This window comes from Saccoglossus kowalevskii, chromosome 19 (genome assembly GCF_978046115.1).
Source record: "Saccoglossus kowalevskii chromosome 19, keSacKowa6.1, whole genome shotgun sequence".
NCBI classification, from domain to species: domain Eukaryota; kingdom Metazoa; phylum Hemichordata; class Enteropneusta; family Harrimaniidae; genus Saccoglossus; species Saccoglossus kowalevskii.
In genome coordinates, this window is record NC_140659.1 from 450605 (window position 1) to 470619 (window position 20015).

At 40.9% G+C, this 20015-nt stretch overlaps 1 protein-coding gene across 1 annotated transcript in view; it reads left to right on the top strand.

Annotated features, from left to right (window-relative positions):
• The window catches only part of LOC102803168 (tolloid-like protein 1), a 115124-nt gene that overhangs the window by 75304 nt on the left and 19805 nt on the right, over nucleotides 1–20015 (top strand). The window contains exons 14-16 of the mRNA XM_085494043.1: nucleotides 8270–8395; nucleotides 12352–12479; nucleotides 12670–12883. Coding sequence (XP_085350169.1) covers nucleotides 8270–8395; nucleotides 12352–12479; nucleotides 12670–12883 — 468 coding nt within the window. The remainder of the gene's footprint in view (nucleotides 1–8269; nucleotides 8396–12351; nucleotides 12480–12669; nucleotides 12884–20015) is intronic.

Genomic DNA, 20015 nt, shown 5'->3' on the forward strand with positions numbered 1-20015 from the left:
TAGTCTTACTGTGGCTTGGTCTAACTGTAGCTTGGTCACTCTGTAGCTTGGTCTAACTGTAGCTTGGTCTAACTGTAGCTTGGTCTAACTGTAGCTAGGTCTCTCTGTAGCTTGGTCACTCTGTAGCTTGGTCTAACTGTAGCTTGGTCACTCTGTAGCTTGGTCTCTCTGTAGCTTGGTCTAACTGTAACTAGGTCACTCTGTAGCTTGGTCACTCTGTAGCTTGGTCTCTCTGTAGCTTGGTCTAACTGTAGCGTGGTCTCTCTGTAGCTTGGTCACTCTGTAGCTTGGTCTCTCTGTAGCTTGGTCTAACTGTAGCTAGGTCCCTCTGTAGCTTGGCCACTCTGTAGCTTGGTCTCTCTGTAGCTTGGTCACTCTGTGGCTTGGTCACTCTGTAGCTTGGTCACTCTGTAGCTTGGTCTCTCTGTAGCTGGTCTAACTGTAGCTAGGTCACTATGTAGCTTGGTTACTCTGTAGCTTGGTCACTCTGTAGCTTGGTCTCTCTGTAGCTTGGTCTAACTGTAGCTTGGTCTCTCTGTAGCTTGGTCTCTCTGTAGCTTGGTCTAACCGTAGCTTGGTCACTCTGTAGCTTGGTCTAACTGTAGCTTGGTCTGACTGTAGCTTGGTCTCTCTGTAGCTTGGTCACTCTGTAGCTTGGTCACTCTGTAGCTTGGTCTCTCTGTAGCTTGGTCTCTCTGTAGCTTGGTCTAACTGTAGCTTGGTCTCTCTGTAGCTTGGTCTAACTGTAGCTTGGTCACTGTAGCTTGGTCTCTCTGTGGCTTGGTCTGACTGTAGCTTGGTCTAACTGTAGCTTGGTCTAACTGTAGCTTGGTCACTCTGTAGCTTGGTCTAACTGTAGCTTGGTCTAACTGTAGCTTGGTCTAACTGTAGTTTGGTCTCTCTGTAGCTTTATCTCTCTGTAGCTTGGTCTAACTGTAGCTTGGTCTAACTGTAGCTTGGTCTAACTGTAGCTTGGTCTAACTGTAGCTTGGTCTAACTGTAGTTTGGTCTAACTGTAGCTTGTTCTCTCTGTAGTTTGGTCTAACTGTAGCTTGGTCTCTCTGTAGCTTGGTCTCTCTGTAGCTTGGTCTAACTGTAGCTTGGTCTCTCTGTAGCTTTGTCTCTCTGTAGCTTGGTCTAACTGTAGCTTGGTCTAACTGTAGCTTGGTCTCTCTGTAGCTTGGTCTCTCTGTAGCTTGGTCTAACTGTAGCTTGGTCTAACTAGAGCTTGGTCTAACTAGAGCTTGGTCTAACTGTAGCTTGGTCTAACTGTAGCTTGGTCTCTCTGTAGCTTGGTCTCTCTGTAGCTTGGTCTAACTGTAGCTTGGTCTAACTGTAGCTTGGTCTAACTGTAGTTTGGTCTCTCTGTAGCTTTGTCTCTCTGTAGCTTGGTCTAACTGTAGCTTGGTCTAACTGTAGCTTGGTCTAACTGTAGCTTGGTCTAACTAGAGCTTGGTCTAACTGTAGCTTGGTCTAACTGTAGCTTGGTCTCTCTGTGGCTTGGTCTCTCTGTAGCTTGGTCTAACTGTAGCTTGGTCTAACTGTAGTTTGGTCTCTCTGTAGCTTTGTCTCTCTGTAGCTTGGTCTAACTGTAGCTTGGTCTAACTGTAGCTTGGTCTAACTGTAGCTTGGTCTAACTGTAGTTTGGTCTAACTGTAGCTTGGTCTCTCTGTAGCATGGTCTCTCTGTAGCTTGGTCTAACTGTAGCTTGGTCTCTCTGTAGCATGGTCTCTCTGTAGCTTGGTCACTGTAGCTTGGTAACTCTGTAGCTTGGTCACTCTGTAGCTTTGTCTCTCTGTAGCTTGGTCTAACTGTAGCTTGGTGTAACTGTAGCTTGATCTAACTGTAGTTTGGTCACTCTGTAGCTTGGTCACTCTGTAGCTTGGTCTCTCTGTAGCTTGGTCTCTCTGTAGCTTGGTCTAACTGTAGCTTGGTCACTCTGTAGCTTGGTCTAACTGTAGCTTGGTCACTCTGTAGTTTGGTTTAACTGTAGCTTGGTCTGACTGTAGCTTGGTCTCTCTGTAGCTTGGTCACTCTGTAGCTTGGTCTCTCTGTAGCTTGGTCTCTCTGTAGCTTGGTCTAACTGTAGCTTGGTCTAACTGTAGCATGGTCTCTCTGTAGCTTGGTCTAACTGTAGCTTGGTCACTGTAGCTTGGTCTCTCTGTGGCTTGGTCTGACTGTAGCTTGGTCTAACTGTAGCTTGGTCTAACTGTAGCTTGGTCTAACTGTAGCTTGGTCTAACTGTAGCTTGGTCACTCTGTAGCTTGGTCTAACTGTAGCTTGGTCTAACTGTAGCTTGGTCTAACTGTAGTTTGGTCTCTCTGTAGCTTTATCTCTCTGTAGCTTGGTCTAACTGTAGCTTGGTCTAACTGTAGCTTGGTCTAACTGTAGCTTGGTCTAACTGTAGCTTGGTCTAACTAGTTTGGTCTAACTGTAGCTTGGTCTCTCTGTAGTTTGGTCTAACTGTAGCTTGGTCTCTCTGTAGCTTGGTCTCTCTGTAGCTTGGTCTAACTGTAGCTTGGTCTCTCTGTAGCTTTGTCTCTCTGTAGCTTGGTCTAACTGTAGCTTGGTCTAACTGTAGCTTGGTCTCTCTGTAGCTAGGTCTCTCTGTAGCTTGGTCTAACTGTAGCTTGGTCTAACTAGAGCTTGGTCTAACTAGAGCTTGGTCTAACTGTAGCTTGGTCTAACTGTAGCTTGGTCTCTCTGTAGCGTGGTCTCTCTGTAGCTTGGTCTCTCTGTAGCTTGGTCTAACTGTAGCTTGGTCTAACTGTAGTTTGGTCTCTCTGTAGCTTTGTCTCTCTGTAGCTTGGTCTAACTAGCTTGGTCTAACTAGAACTTGGTCTAACTGTAGCTTGGTCTAACTGTAGCTTGGTCTCTCTGTGGCTTGGTCTCTCTGTAGCTTGGTCTAACTGTAGCTTGGTCTAACTGTAGTTTGGTCTCTCTGTAGCTTTGTCTCTCTGTAGCTTGGTCTAACTGTAGCTTGGTCTAACTGTAGCTTGGTCTAACTGTAGCTTGGTCTAACTGTAGCTTGGTCTAACTGTAGCTTGGTCTAACTGTAGTTTGGTCTAACTGTAGCTTGGTCTCTCTGTAGCATGGTCTCTCTGTAGCTTGGTCTAACTGTAGCTTGGTCTCTCTGTAGCATGGTCTCTCTGTAGCTTGGTCACTGTAGCTTGGTCACTCTGTAGCTTGGTCTCTCTGTAGCTTGGTCTCTCTGTAGCTTGGTCTAAGTGTAGCTTGGTCTAACTGTAGCTTGGTCTAACTGTAGCTTGGTCTAACTGTAGTTTGGTCTAACTGTAGCTTGGTCTCTCTGTAGTTTGGTCTAACTGTAGCTTGGTCTCTCTGTAGCATGGTCTCTCTGTAGCTTGGTCTAACTGTAGCTTGGTCTCTCTGTAGCATGGTCTCTCTGTAGCTTGGTCACTGTAGCTTGGTCACTCTGTAGCTTGGTCTCTCTGTAGCTTGGTCTAACTTTAGCTTGGTCACTCTGTAGCTTGGTCTAACTGTAGCTTGGTCTCTCTGTAGCTTGGTCACTCTGTGGCTTGGTCTAACTGTAGCTTGGTCTAACTGTAGCTTGGTCTAACTGTAGCTTGGTCTCTCTGTAGCTTGGTCACTCTGTAGCTTGGTCACTCTGTAGCTTGGTCACTCTGTAGCTTGGTCTAACTGTAGCTTGGTCTCTCTGTAGCATGGTCTCTCTGTAGCTTGGTCTCACTGTAGCTTGGTCTAACTGTAGCTTGATCTAACTGTAGCTTGGTCTCACTGTAGCTTGGTCACTCTGTAGCTTGGTCACTCTGTAGCTTGGTCTAACTGTAGTTAGGTCACTCTGTAGCTTGGCCACTCTGTAGCTTGGTCTAACTGTAGCTTGGTCTAACTGTAGCTTGGTCTAGCTGTAGCTTGATCTCTCTGTAGCTTGGTCTGACTGTAGCTTGGTCTAACTGTAGCTTGGTCTCTCTGTAGCTTGGTCTAACTGTAGCTTGGTCTCTCTGTAGCATGGTCTCTCTGTAGCTTGGTCTCACTGTAGCTTGGTCTAACTGTAGCTTGATCTAACTGTAGCTTGGTCTCACTGTAGCTTGGTCACTCTGTAGCTTGGTCACTCTGTAGCTTGGTCTAACTGTAGCTTGATCTAACTGTAGCTTGGTCTCACTGTAGCTTGGTCACTCTGTAGCTTGGTCACTCTGTAGCTTGGTCTCACTGTAGCTTGGTCACTCTGTAGCTTGGTCACTCTGTAGCGTGGTCTAACTGTAGCTCGGTCTAACTGTAGCTTGGTCTCTCTGTAGCTTGGTCGCTCTGTAGCTTGGTCTAACTGTAGCTTGGTCTAACTGTAGCTTGGTCTAACTGTAGCTTGGTCTAACTGTAGCTTGGTCTAACTGTAGCTTGGTCTCTCTGTAGCTAGGTCTCTCTGTAGCTTGGTCTAACTGTAGCTTGGTCTAACTGTAGCTTGGTCTAACTGTAGCTTGGTCTAGCTGTAGCTTGGTCTAACTGTAGCGTGGTCTAACTGTAGCTTGGTCTAGCTGTAGCTTGATCTCTCTGTAGCTTGGTCTAACTGTAGCTTGGTCTAACTTTAGCTTGGTCACTCTGTAGCTTGGTCACTCTGTAGCTTGGTCTCTCTGTAGCTTTGTCTAACTGTAGCTTGGTCACTCTGTAGGTTGGTCTAACTGTAGGTTGGTCTAACTGTAGCTTGGTCTAACTGTAGCTTGGTCTAACTGTAGCTTGGTCTAACTGTAGCTTGGTCTAACTGTAGCTAGGTCTCTCTGTAGCTAGGTCTCTCTGTAGCTTGGTCTAACTGTAGCTTGGTCTAACTGTAGCTTGGTCTAACTGTAGCTTGGTCTAGCTGTAGCTTGGTCTAGCTGTAGCGTGGTCTAACTGTAGCATGGTCTAACTGTAGCATGGTCTAACTGTAGCTTGGTCTAACTGTAGCTTGGTCTAACTGTAGCTTGGTCTCTCTGTAGCTTGGTCACTCTGTAGCTTGGTCTCTCTGTAGCTTGGTCTAACTGTAGCTTAGTCACTCTGTAGCTTGATCTCTCTGTAGCTTGGTCTAACTGTAGCTTGGTCTAACTTTAGCTTGGTCACTCTGTAGCTTGGTCACTCTGTAGCTTGGTCTCTCTGTAGTTTAGTCTAACTGTAGCTTGGTCTAACTGTAGCTTGGTCTAACTGTAGCTTGGTCTAACTGTAGCTTGGTCTAACTGTAGCTTGGTCTAACTGTAGCTAGGTCTCTCTGTAGCTTGGTCACTCTGTAGCTTGGTCTCTCTGTAGCTTGGTCTAACTGTAGCTTGGTCTAACTGTAGCTTGGTCTAACTGTAGCTTTGTCTAACTGTAGCTTGGTCTAGCTGTAGCTTGGTCTAACTGTAGCTTGCTCTAACTGTAGCTTGGTCTAACTGTAGCATGGTCTAACTGTAGCTTGGTCTAACTGTAGCTTGGTCTCTCTGTAGCTTGGTCACTCTGTAGCTTGGTCACTCTGTAGCTTGGTCTTTCTGTAGCTTGGTCTAACTGTAGCGTGGTCTAACTGTAGCTTGGTCTCTCTGTAGCTTGGTCACTCTGTAGCTTGGTCTCTCTGTAGCTTGGTCTAACTGTAGCTAGGTCACTCTGTAGCTTGGTCACTCTGTAGCTTGGTCTCTCTGTAGCTTGGTCTAACTGTAGCGTGGTCTAACTGTAGCTTGATCTAACTGTAGTTTGGTCACTCTGTAGCTTGGTCACTCTGTAGCTTGGTCTCTCTGTAGCTTGGTCTAACTGTAGCTTGGTCACTCTGTAGCTTGGTCTAACTGTAGCTTGGTCACTCTGTAGTTTGGTTTAACTGTAGCTTGGTCTGACTGTAGCTTGGTCTCTCTGTAGCTTGGTCACTCTGTAGCTTGGTCTCTCTGTAGCTTGGTCTCTCTGTAGCTTGGTCTAACTGTAGCTTGGTCTAACTGTAGCATGGTCTCTCTGTAGCTTGGTCTAACTGTAGCTTGGTCACTGTAGCTTGGTCTCTCTGTGGCTTGGTCTGACTGTAGCTTGGTCTAACTGTAGCTTGGTCTAACTGTAGCTTGGTCTAACTGTAGCTTGGTCTAACTGTAGCTTGGTCACTCTGTAGCTTGGTCTAACTGTAGCTTGGTCTAACTGTAGCTTGGTCTAACTGTAGTTTGGTCTCTCTGTAGCTTTATCTCTCTGTAGCTTGGTCTAACTGTAGCTTGGTCTAACTGTAGCTTGGTCTAACTGTAGCTTGGTCTAACTGTAGCTTGGTCTAACTAGTTTGGTCTAACTGTAGCTTGGTCTCTCTGTAGTTTGGTCTAACTGTAGCTTGGTCTCTCTGTAGCTTGGTCTCTCTGTAGCTTGGTCTAACTGTAGCTTGGTCTCTCTGTAGCTTTGTCTCTCTGTAGCTTGGTCTAACTGTAGCTTGGTCTAACTGTAGCTTGGTCTCTCTGTAGCTAGGTCTCTCTGTAGCTTGGTCTAACTGTAGCTTGGTCTAACTAGAGCTTGGTCTAACTAGAGCTTGGTCTAACTGTAGCTTGGTCTAACTGTAGCTTGGTCTCTCTGTAGCGTGGTCTCTCTGTAGCTTGGTCTCTCTGTAGCTTGGTCTAACTGTAGCTTGGTCTAACTGTAGTTTGGTCTCTCTGTAGCTTTGTCTCTCTGTAGCTTGGTCTAACTAGCTTGGTCTAACTAGAACTTGGTCTAACTGTAGCTTGGTCTAACTGTAGCTTGGTCTCTCTGTGGCTTGGTCTCTCTGTAGCTTGGTCTAACTGTAGCTTGGTCTAACTGTAGTTTGGTCTCTCTGTAGCTTTGTCTCTCTGTAGCTTGGTCTAACTGTAGCTTGGTCTAACTGTAGCTTGGTCTAACTGTAGCTTGGTCTAACTGTAGCTTGGTCTAACTGTAGCTTGGTCTAACTGTAGTTTGGTCTAACTGTAGCTTGGTCTCTCTGTAGCATGGTCTCTCTGTAGCTTGGTCTAACTGTAGCTTGGTCTCTCTGTAGCATGGTCTCTCTGTAGCTTGGTCACTGTAGCTTGGTCACTCTGTAGCTTGGTCTCTCTGTAGCTTGGTCTCTCTGTAGCTTGGTCTAAGTGTAGCTTGGTCTAACTGTAGCTTGGTCTAACTGTAGCTTGGTCTAACTGTAGTTTGGTCTAACTGTAGCTTGGTCTCTCTGTAGTTTGGTCTAACTGTAGCTTGGTCTCTCTGTAGCATGGTCTCTCTGTAGCTTGGTCTAACTGTAGCTTGGTCTCTCTGTAGCATGGTCTCTCTGTAGCTTGGTCACTGTAGCTTGGTCACTCTGTAGCTTGGTCACTCTGTAGCTTGGTCTAACTGTAGCTTGGTCTGACTGTAGCTTGGTCTCTCTGTAGCTTGGTCTCTCTGTAGCTTGGTCACTCTGTAGCTTGGTCTAACTGTAGCTTGGTCTGACTGTAGCTTGGTCTCTCTGTAGCTAGGTCACTCTGTAGCTTGGTCACTCTGTAGCTTGGTCTAACTGTAGCTTGGTCACTCTGTAGCTTGGTCACTCTGTAGCTTGGTCTCTCTGTAGCTTGGTCTAATTGTAGCTTGGTCTCTCTGTAGCTTGGTCTAACTGTAGCTTGGTCACTGTAGCTTGGTCTCTCTGTGGCTTGGTCTGACTGTAGCTTGGTTTAACTGTAGCTTGGTCTCTCTGTAGCTTGGTCTAACTGTAGTTTGGTCTAACTGTAGTTTGGTCTAACTGTAGCTTGGTCTCTCTGTAGCTTGGTCTCTCTGTAGCTTGGTCTAACTGTAGCTTGGTCTAACTGTAGTTTGGTCTCTCTGTAGCTTTGTCTCTCTGTAGCTTGGTCTAACTGTAGCTTGGTCTAACTGTAGCTTGGTCTCTCTGTAGCTTGGTCTAACTGTAGCTTGGTCACTCTGTAGCTTGGTCTAACTGCAGCTTGGTCTAACTGTAGCTTGGTCTAACTGTAGCTTGGTCTAACTGTAGCTTGGTCTCTCTGTAGCTTGGTCTCTCTGTAGCTTGGTCTAACTGTAGCTTGGTCTAACTGTAGCTTGGTCTCACTGTAGCTTGGTCTCACTGTAGCTTGGTCTCACTGTAGCTTGGTCTAATTGTAGCTTGGTCTAATTGTAGCTTGGTCTAATTGTAGCTTGGTCTAATTGTAGCTTGGTCTAACTGTAGCTTGGTCTAACTGTAGCTTGGTCTAACTGTAGCTTGGTCTAACTGTAGCTGGTTCTCGCTGTTGCTTTTAGCTGGTTCTCACTGTAACCTATGCGCACTGTAGCTTAATTGGTTTCTCTGTAACTGGTTCTCTCTGTAGCTAGGTCTCATAAGTAGATGTGATGTAACTCATGTTTCTTTTTACAGATGTGGATGAATGTGAGAATGATAATGGTGGATGTGGCCACGTTTGTACAAATACTATTGGTAGTTACAACTGTTCATGCAGAAATGGTTACATGTTACATGAAAATGGACATAGTTGTAAAGAATGTAAGTACACCATGTGATTCATCTCAAAATTATCGATTTTTGATTCTTGTGTGAAGTACACATTGGGAGTTGACATTGTGCAGACCTTTCCAGTTTTACATTAAAACCTGTGCTTAGTAAAAATTACCTGATTTCAATCAATATCTTGAGTATCATCTTATTTCAAGGAATTTTGGTACATAAATACTCTAAGACAATGCAATAATGTAATTTTGGATTCATATACGTCCATAATAATTACCTAATTTGCATAATAATTTACTTTTTCGGCTTTCCATTCCATTTTGTTTTTAAGAATTACTCATGGCATTATAATGTTACTAGGTATGTGCGTCTTAGAAAAATACACAGACCTAATTAGTTTGGAGTTAAATATATGTGTAATAATTGCTTAAATTGCATAATAATTACCCCATTCTTTTTTTAAAAACCACTTATTGCATTTCAATAAAACTTGGTATATGGAACAATGCTTTAGTTTTGGATTGAAATTCATGCATACTAATTGCCGAATTTGCAAAATGCGCTTAACACATTTTATTGAATTTGGTTCATAGATGCTCTGGGGCTAATTCATGGACATGATTGGTATAATAATAAAAAACATGCATATTGATTATGTAATTATTAATAGCCTATTTCTGATATCTCAAAAAATCAGATTTAAATTAAACTTGTGGTAGGGGTAAGTAATACTAGTATAAATTTTAATAATGTGAATAACAGTGTTTTCCCATTGTGCATCTCAAATAGCAGACAAATATTAGTCGCCAAGCATCTTGTTTGGAAGGCTAATTAATTTTTAATATGTCTCCAATATTCTCAGCACGCAGGAGTTCTTTCTAAGCGTTCGATATGTGATTGTTTGACTAATACCAGTCACATAGTTCAACTTACCATAATTGATATATACAAGCTTACGATCAGATTATTTTTAATTACAGATACAGTTTGTAATGGCCTGTAAATTTAGTGATGTTGTGTGCTTAATTCGCATGACAACGTTGTGTGACCAATTCACATGTATTAGTGGATGAGCTATATTTTCAGAAGCACATCGATGTCATGAAATGTCAGCCAATTGAATTGGTGTGCATTCACTTGTCACCGTGGCATACAACGGCGGCACTGTGACATACAACGGCGGCACTGTGACATATATAACGGCGGCACTGTGACATACAATGGCGGCACTGTGACATGCAACGACGGCACTGTGACATACAACAACGGCACTGTGACATACAACGGCGGCACTGTGACATACAACGGCGGCACTGTGACATACAACGGCGGCACTGTGACATACAACTGCGGCACTGTGACATACAATGACGGCACTGTGACATACAACGACGGCACTGTGACATACAACGACGGCACTGTGACATACAACGACGGCACTGTGACATACAACGACGGCACTGTGACATACAACGACGGCACTGTGACATACAACGATGGCCTGTGACATACAACGACGGCCTGTGACATATAATGGCGGCACTGTGACATACAACGGCGGCACTGTGACATACAACGGCGGCACTGTGACATACAATGGCGGCACTGTGACATACAACGGCGGCACTGTGACATACAACGGCGGCACTGTGACATACAACGACGGCACTGTGACATACAACGGCGGCACTGTGACATACAACGTATTGGGAACACTTTATTCATATTAATTATTCGTTATTGATTCGTTTTATTTTCACTTTGAGTCACAGTATTGATGTATTCCTTTGAAATTACATGTATCCCTATGGCAAACTAACACAACCGTGACTGTTTCACGCCATTTAATTCTTCAAGGTTATTGATACTAACGTAAGAGTGAACACGCTTCGAAAGTAAATACAGCCGGAGTTTATTTACATGGTGTGAATCCTTGGCTGTCTATATAAACTGTGATTTAATGTAATTCTTTAGTTGTTTCTACCTGACGCTCTATGACGCATGTCATATTCCCGAATATAGAGTATTCTTTGCTGTAGAATACTGTCTCGCTGTCACTCTGTCCCGTAACTGCGTAGTATATATACACTACCAGATTTGTTATAATACGAATCCTGTCTTCTATTGTGACACACAACCACACAATGACATACAACGACGGCACTGTGACATACAACGGCGGCACTGTGACATACAACGATGGCACGATGTTATACAGTGACGCACTGTGACATACAGTGGTGGCACTGTGACATACAACTGTGATATAAACGGCGGTACTGAGACATACAACTGTGACATACACCGGTGGTACTGGGACATACACCAGCGGTACTGAGACATACAACTGTGACATACACCGGCGGTACTGGGACATACACCGGCGGTACTGAGACATACAACTGTGACATACACCGGCGGTACTGGGACATACACCAGCGGTACTGAGACATACAACTGTGACATACACCGGCGGTACTGGGACATACACCGGCGGTACTGGGACATACACCGGCGGTACTGGGACATACAACGGCGGCACTGTGACATACAGCGATGGCACTGTGACATACAACGACAGAACTGTGATATACAATGGTGGTAATGTGACATACAACAGCGATACTGTGACATACAACGACAGCACTGTGACATACAACTGTGACATAAACGGCGGTATTGGGGCATACACCAGCGGTACTGGGACATACAACTGTGACATACACCAGCAGTACTGGGACATACAGCAGTACTGTCTTCTATTGTGACACCCAACCACACAACGACGGCACTGTGACATACAATGGTGGCACTGTGGCATACAACGACAGCACTGTGACATACACCGGCGGTACTGGGACATACACCAGCAGTACTGAGACATACAACTGTGACATACACTGGCAGTACTGGGACATACACCGGCGGTACTGAGACATACAACTGTGACATACACCGGCGGTACTGGGACATACAACTGTGACATACACCGGCGGTACTGGGACATACACCGGCGGTACTGGTACATACAATGGCGGCACTGTGACATACAGCGATGGCACTGTGACATACAACGACAGCACTGTGATATACAATGGTGGTACTGTGACATACAACAGCGATACTGTGACATACAACGACAGCACTGTGACATACAACTGTGACATAAACGGCGGTACTAGGACATACACCAGCGGTACTGGGACATACAACTGTGACATACAACTGGGACATACACCAGCGGTACTGGGACATACAACTGTGACATACAACTGTGACATACAACTGGGACATACACCAGCGGTACTGGGACATACAACTGTGACATACACCAGCAGTACTGGGACATACACCGGCGTTACTGGGACATACACCGGCATTACTGGGACATACACCGGTGGTACTGGGACATAAACCGGTGGTACTGTGACATACAACGGCGACACTGACACACAGGGACGACACTATGACATACAACGGCAGTACTGTGACATACAACGGCGGTAATGTGACATACAGCGATGACACTGTGACATACAGCAACAACACTGTGACATACAACGGCGGTAATGTGACATACAATGGTGATACTGTGACATACAACAGCGGTACTGTGACATACAACAGCGGCACTGTGATGTGCTCACCTCACCTAGACATGTAGAAGTTAGTATTAAGGATGTAGAAGACTTGTTTGAGTGATTGTTAATCAAAATAACTATTTATTTGTGAGATAGAATTCTCAGCTGTATTATTCTATGAACATTTCAGATCATGGTCATAAATGGTACATGCCTAAAACACTGTAATCACTGTATTTGCATGTAAATACTAGTAGAACATTTTCAGATGCTTTTCAATCATTCACTTATAGAACATCAAAACATTTGTTACAAAATATTTTATGATCATTAAAAAACCCAATACAGTGTTGTAATGGATTACACATTATTGCTGATATACATATAATATTGTAATTATAATATTAACAGCGGATTGTACACATACAATAAGGCTTGCTGAAGGCGAAATAACCAGTCCAAACTGGCCAGATAATTATCCTAAAAAGAAAGACTGTACATGGTTGATTATTGGAGCAGCTGGTCATCGATTGGAACTGGTAAGTAAAGGATGTTGTAGTTTTTGGGAAATGCTGACATATCATATTTTGATGCATTATGTCCGGAATATTTTCATAATTATGTTGCTGTAATTAGAACATTGCTGTAATGGTGTGCTGGTAAAGTAATTTCGTTTTTTTCATTATGAGCAAGTCTTTTTTAGTTTCACTATATTTCTCTATTTTGCAGGAATTTGATGAATTTGACTTAGAGCAGCACCAAGAGTGTGCATATGACCATGTCATGATTTATGACGGAGATTCAGAAGAGAATCGTATTTTAGGAAGATATTGTGGAAATCATAATCCACAGACAGTGACAGCCAGCAGTAACAAAATGTATATAACCCTTCATTCTGATGCTTCCGTCTCAAGGACTGGATTCTTGGCTAAACATTATACAGGTGGGTTAAAATAATGGTGGGCTACTATACAGATAGGTTACAATACAGGTGGGCTACTATACAGATAGGTTACAATACAGGTGGGCTACTATACAGATAGACTAAAATACAGGTGGGCTACTATACAGATAGGTTACAATACAGGTGGGCTACTATACAGATAGGTTACAATACAGGTGGGCTACTATACAGATAGGTTACAATACAGGTGGGCTACTATACAGATAGGTTACAATACAGGTGGGCTACTATACAGATAGGTTACAATACAGGTGGGCTACTATACAGATAGGTTACAATACAGGTGGGCTACTATACAGATAGGTTACAATACAGGTGGGCTACTATACAGATAGGTTACAATACAGGTGGGTTATGTAATAGGAAACACAAGACACCAAGGAGTTTCAGCTATAGAATCTTAGCTACAAGCCCTCAGCGATTCTAAAACCAAAAACTTCAAGGAGGAAGGGGGTTCTAATATTACACACACATATACTACTCATTTGGTAATTAGCGCATCCTATTTAGAACACCCCTAATTGCAAAGTATATGTTACCATTCTAGAACCAAATGCTCTTTGTCTGTGTTGTGTAACTATTCTTGTGTTGATAAAGAAAGAAATGGCGAGTGAACCAAAAAACATGGCATGACACATCTGATACTTTCATTTTTATTAGTCCCTGTTTGGACGCAGTTATGTTTTGACCTCCCTGCGTGCCTTTATCTTAGAAATGCGTGGACCAATCACAATCAAACTTCACACATACATCATACATGATATTATACATAGGCACATCAATTCGTTTCACAATCTAATTCAAGATGGCCAAATGGCGGCCTTTTTTGTACTGAAAAATCATCAAAACCAAGCATTTTTCGGCTGTTTACAGATGGATTTTGTTCAAACTTAGTATATACATTGGACATTATAGGATCTTGATGCAAATCTCTGGCATATCTCTGACTTGCTTTGACTGTTTATGTTCAAATTTTAAATATTCATTATACATCATGTCATAGATATACAGATATATTGGTTTGACGATTCTATTCAAAATGGCCGAATTGTGACTACTTTTGTTCTAAAAACTCATCAAATATCAAGCATTTCTGGGATTTATGGATGGATTTTGTTCAAACTTGGTACATACATTAGACATTATGGGTTCCTGATGTACGGCATTTTATTTTTCAGATCGGATTTCAAATGGCTGACTGGTGGCCATTTTGTTTTAGTGAATGTGGTTCTAGTGCCATATCTCCTCCATGCTTGACTGATTATGTTCAAATGTTATATATTCATTATACATTATGTTATAGATGTATTCAAAATAGCCAATTTTGTTTTAATGAATGTGCTTCAAGAGCCATATCTCCTCCATGCTTTGACTGATTATGTTCAAATTTCACATATTCATTATAAATCATGTTATAGATATATACATGTATTCAAAATGGCTGATTTTGTGTTGATTAATGCTGTTCCAGAGCAATATCTCTCAATATGGACAAGTACTCATTTGACGATCAGACAAATGTCAATCATTTTAATCTTAAACAATCATCATAATCATATTCCTGACATGGTTATATTCCAGCTATATTACTATAAACTAAACTATATATCTTAAATTTGATATTTCGAATCGAGCTGCCCCTCTGAATTTGGGATTTTTTTTTATTTACAAACCTTAAAATAGAAAAGTTTCGAGCAACCATGTATTTAGTTTGTACAATATTTGAAATAAAACATGGTAAGCCAGTTGTGTGTACTTTGTTTATATTTATTACTGAGCGCGTTGACACTTGGACGCGTACAGGTAAGACGCATGCACCCAGCACAGCGGGTCAAATGTTACCTTCAAGTATTTCAGATTGACACGTCAGCCATGTCAGCTCCGAAGAAACGTTGCACACAACTGTCAATATTGAATTTTTATAGTACAAGCAGTAAGGAATTGAGGTAAGGAATATCAGTATGATTGATCTATGACGTCGCCCTGACAGTATTCATGGCAGTAAATTCAAATAAACGAAAAATCGACCACACTCGCCACAATCTGATGATATAAATCATTTAAATTATGGTTTCTCTCTTATTGGAATATGTGGTGGCCCTGATAAGGGCAGTTTGGTTTGGTTGCTATGAAACCACTAATCAAGCTCGATCACTTCATTCAATCAATCAATCAAACATTTTATTTTGCCTAATAATGTACACTTGTAGTTTACAAAACAACGGTTCATTTCAGTGCGCCATGATGTATGATGTTACTGCACATGCTTTGCCACCAGAGGGCACTGTGTACGCAATTTTTTGCGTACTGATTCATGGGTAAAAGTCAACAAATATTGTCGTCAGAAAACAATTCTTAGTTGTTTGTTGACGCATGTTACATGTATTAACAATAAGAATATTAAAATTGATGGGGTGTTGATGATGTCTGAAAATACCGTATTTAATTAATAAATAAATAATATTAGTTGGTAATTGGCATTTTTCATAATATTAAGAAATAAACATTTATTATGTAAACATTTTACCATTTCAGTGAAAAACATCTACCCGCAATTCTACTCCCTTTACAACAAGACTCTGTGGACACATGTCCATTAACACAGGATCCCAGTACAACAAGTTGCTGTGGAGACCAAATATACCAAGACCCTGCTGATTTATCAAAGCGGCGAATTTCCTGTGATGAAGATCGTAAAATGGAGTTTTTATCAGAGAGTGCGAAATTCAATCTCGTAAAATCTTACAAATTTCTGGTATCATCAGGTAGACGATATAACATTTCATGGGAGGTAAATAGGCCCTGGTTGAGATACAGTGTGTCAAATGATAGTGCGTTTTGTGCATATTGTTTATGTTTTGGGTCCACTGATTCGCCATTTGTACAACAAGGATATAAGAACTGGAAAAAAGCAGTTGGTGTCAAAGATAACTATCTCAACAAACATGCGAAAAGTGTTGACCACATTATCTCCACTGAAAAAGTTTGAAACTTCTTAGACTGTACTCAAAATGTCAGCACAGATATTATTTCCAAATTAAATAAGGCAGCTGCAGAGAGCCAGATTATAACCAAGAAGAGCATACTATCCATCATTGACGTCCTACTTGTACCCGAGCAGCGGGGTATACCCTTTAGAGGAAACTGGGTGATGGAGGATCAGGCCGAGAATGGCAATTTTTCATGGACTGGAAATCAAGATATGATCACGACTTATCAGAACATTTAAAACGTGCAAGTCGAAACGCTAAATATACTTCCCCACAAATACAAAATGAAATATTCCATCTTTGTGAGAATGAAATGGGAAGATCAACTGTTACTTCTATGCCCGAGTACTGGAGTTTATGGCAGATGAAACCCAGGATTGCGCCACTTGTGAACAAATCAGTCTTTGTATACGTTACATGTACGAAGACAAAATACGAGAGGATTTCCTTGGCTTTGTACAACTGGAGAAAATGGATGCGTGTACGATAGCCCACACAATAGTTAACACACTTACAGGATTTGGTTTGAATATGGATAACATGGTTGGACAGGGGTATGATGGGGCAGCAGTGATGAGTTCTGACAAAAATGGCATATAAGCTATTATTCAGAGACAGAACAGCAATGCAACATATGTCCATTCCCTTACCAAATTGTCCGCCCCAATAGTATATTAATTGTATACCGGTACATATTCTGTACAAAAAGTATACTTTTTTGAAATTGTGTATATTATTTGTATACAAAATTCATACATACAAGAAAACAGCAGTACATTATTTGTATACACACTTTATACAAATTCATTAATGTATATTTGTTGTATATTAAAAATGTACAGATTTTTTGCATAGGATTCAATGCCTAAATATTGTATAATTTACATATACATAAAATGTACAATATCATGACTAAGAAATAAAAAGTAACCAAAAAAATTTATGTTAGAATCATGTCAGAATGAAGTATAATTTATGTATACATTAATTGTACAAATTATTGACTTGGCATCTTGACAAATATTGGTATTATTTATGTATACATAGAATGTACAAAAATTGGACTTAGAATCTGAATAAACTTAACTACGCCCAATAATACAATATATGTATACATAAACTGTACAAAAATATGGAATTTAATGTTCAATTAAATTCATAAGAGATTATAAAAACATTCTTAATAGATTAATTACAGCAATACTAAACTATATTTTTGGATATCAGTAAAATTATATTTTTACTACAGTTTACTGAAAGAATTCAGTCATTATAAGAAGTGTGCATAACACATTTCCCACAAGAGTTGTTTAGAGTTTGCCTAATTTGCATATATTAAAAATTATACTGTTTTGGATCCTAACATGACTTATTGCCAATTTTTATAAACTTTTTCTTGATCAATTTAACTAAATTAAATTTAATTTCCCATTATATATCTAGTTTTGGCATTTGCAGTTGAGCAAAATACAATGAAATAAATCAGTATTACTCTCACCACAATCAGTTTGTTGTACATCCTTGGCTGACATATATGTCAAACAGATACAACATAGGTTGTAAATGAATGTACTATATTCAGTCAGGTAAACATAAACAATTGATAAATTGAATTCTAAATGTAAGTATAGGTAAATACAAATACATGCTGTTGTGTAATAAGACCATGCACTTGGGCAAATAAAACGCACAATGAAGTTGAATTGAGCTTTGTACAATTTTTGTATACAAAAGTGTTCCAATTATGGGATACTTCTTGTATACAAAAGTACATTTTTTGTACACTATTTGCATAGTATTTGCATACTTTTTGTATACAAATCTGTTCCAAATATAGGGTACTTCTTGTATACAAAAATATACATAAAATGTACAAATTTATTCAGAATTTGTATACTTTTTGCACACAAAAAGTATACATTTTGTCTAATGAATTTTGGTAAGGGTTGTCGGTCACATACCCTTGCATTAGCTCTTGCAGCTGGTTGTAGACAGGTCCCAGAAATCCGTAACTTGTTTGACAGTGTTGACAAACTTACTTGGTTTTTGGGTGGCAGTGCCAAACGAAAGGCAATCTTTAAGTGTAGCAAATAATAGTGATGATGATATTAGTGAACTTTTAATGGATGAATTAGGCGAATTAAATATCGAGACATGCAAAGGCCGTGAAAAAACATCAGTGCCCAAACTGTGTGTTACACGCTGGGCGGCTAGGGTTACCACGCTGTCAGCCCTGCTTGTCAAATACAAGATCGTTTTAGAGTCCATGGAAGCTATTAGGGATAGAAGCAATGGTGATGCAAAACGAGACGCATATGCTCGTATGTTAATTGATCCCCAATTTATAGTGGCACTGGTTGTGGCTCAATTCATTTTGAGTTACTGTGCTTGTGTGACAATAGCACTACAGTCAGTAAATTGTGACTTGGCAAAGGCATACAAAGACATAAAGCTCTGCAAAGAAGCCATTCGCAAATCACATTGTGATGACAGATAGGACAAGTTATGGGAAAGAATAACTAGCATTGCAGATGCCTTGAATATCACAATAACTAAACCCAGAACTTCAGGCAGACAAGCTCATTGGTCTAATGCAGGACAAAGTTCTACTCAGACGCCCAGCGAGTATTTTAAGATGAATGTATATTATCTTTTCTCGGATCATGTCATCCAAGATCTTGAGACGCGATTTGCTGATCATCACTGTGATCTGATAGCTGCACAAGCACTTTTACCATGATGCAGCATTGGTCAGCACACATCAACCCATGTGACCTCATTTAACAACTACTATGGGAAATTGTTGCAAAGGGGTGAATTTTTGAATATTGAAATTGAGAAGTGGATAACAAAGTTCAGTGTTACACCAATTGAGTAACGCATAATGATGCTGTTTCATCTCTTGCTGTTTGTGATGTCAACTATTTCCCAGCCATCTACAAAATTCTCACAATATTCTTTACAACACCTGTCAGAAGCGTGTCATGTGAACGTTCTTTTTCTGCACTTCGACGGGTGAAGTTATGGACACGATCTAGCATGATGGCTCAAGACAGACTCAGTGCTTTTGCAATGTTACTAGTACACCGAGACACAGACATCATTCCTTTCCCAGAAGCTAACTGGAGATAAATTAATATGCTATCGCTAAAGTTGTAAACATAAACTGTGTATTGTACAACTATCAATTGTATTAATCTGTTGCTTATATATGAAGATAGAACAAAAGTGTTTCAGGTATTAAAGTTCATACTGTAATATCCCGTGTTTTGTATATATTCATAAAATATATCAAGATGATTTGTTAAAAATAGATAGATATACCCCCCCCCCCCCATAGCCATTAACTTATGGCGCAACTGCACGCTTCTGAGTCTTTATACACTTATATACGAAACTTAAAACAATACATTTGCTGCCCCCTAGTGAAAAAAAGCTAGCTACGGCCCTGTCTGTGCATGTGATTACATTCAAACTTCACACATACATAATATTATACATATGCACATCAATTTGTTTCTTGATCTGATTCAAGATGGCGGAATGACGACCATTTTGTGCTGGAAAATCATCAAAATCAAGCATTTATGGATAGATTTTGTTCAAACTTTGTATATACAATGGATATTATGGGATTTTGATGCACAACATTTTATATCTCATATCGGATTTTGTTTTATTGAATGCAGTTCTAGTGCCATATCTCTGCCATTTTTTGACTGATTATGTTAAAATTTTATATATTCATTAGAGATCATGTCATTGATACAGTACAGTTAGCGCGTAAGCTTTGGCGTTTGTGGCATCATTGTCGCCTCAGCATCGCATCATTGTGGCATCAGCTTCGCATCATTAAAAATTGAAGCTGTGTTTGCCTCGCTTATTTTGTGGCATTATCGCTTCGCAGTCTCATGGCATCAACATGGCATCAGCTTCAAAGTATTGTGACATCAGTATGACCTCATTATTTGCACACAGAAAGGCAGTAAAGAAAAACACATCTACAGAAGATCAATATATAATCGATTCAAATAAGCAAGCCCAAGAACTAGCTTGAGTTCACACAAACTTCAGTAGGATTTTATAGTCCCTGTCTCAGGCACAGCCTGAAAAAGGGAGTA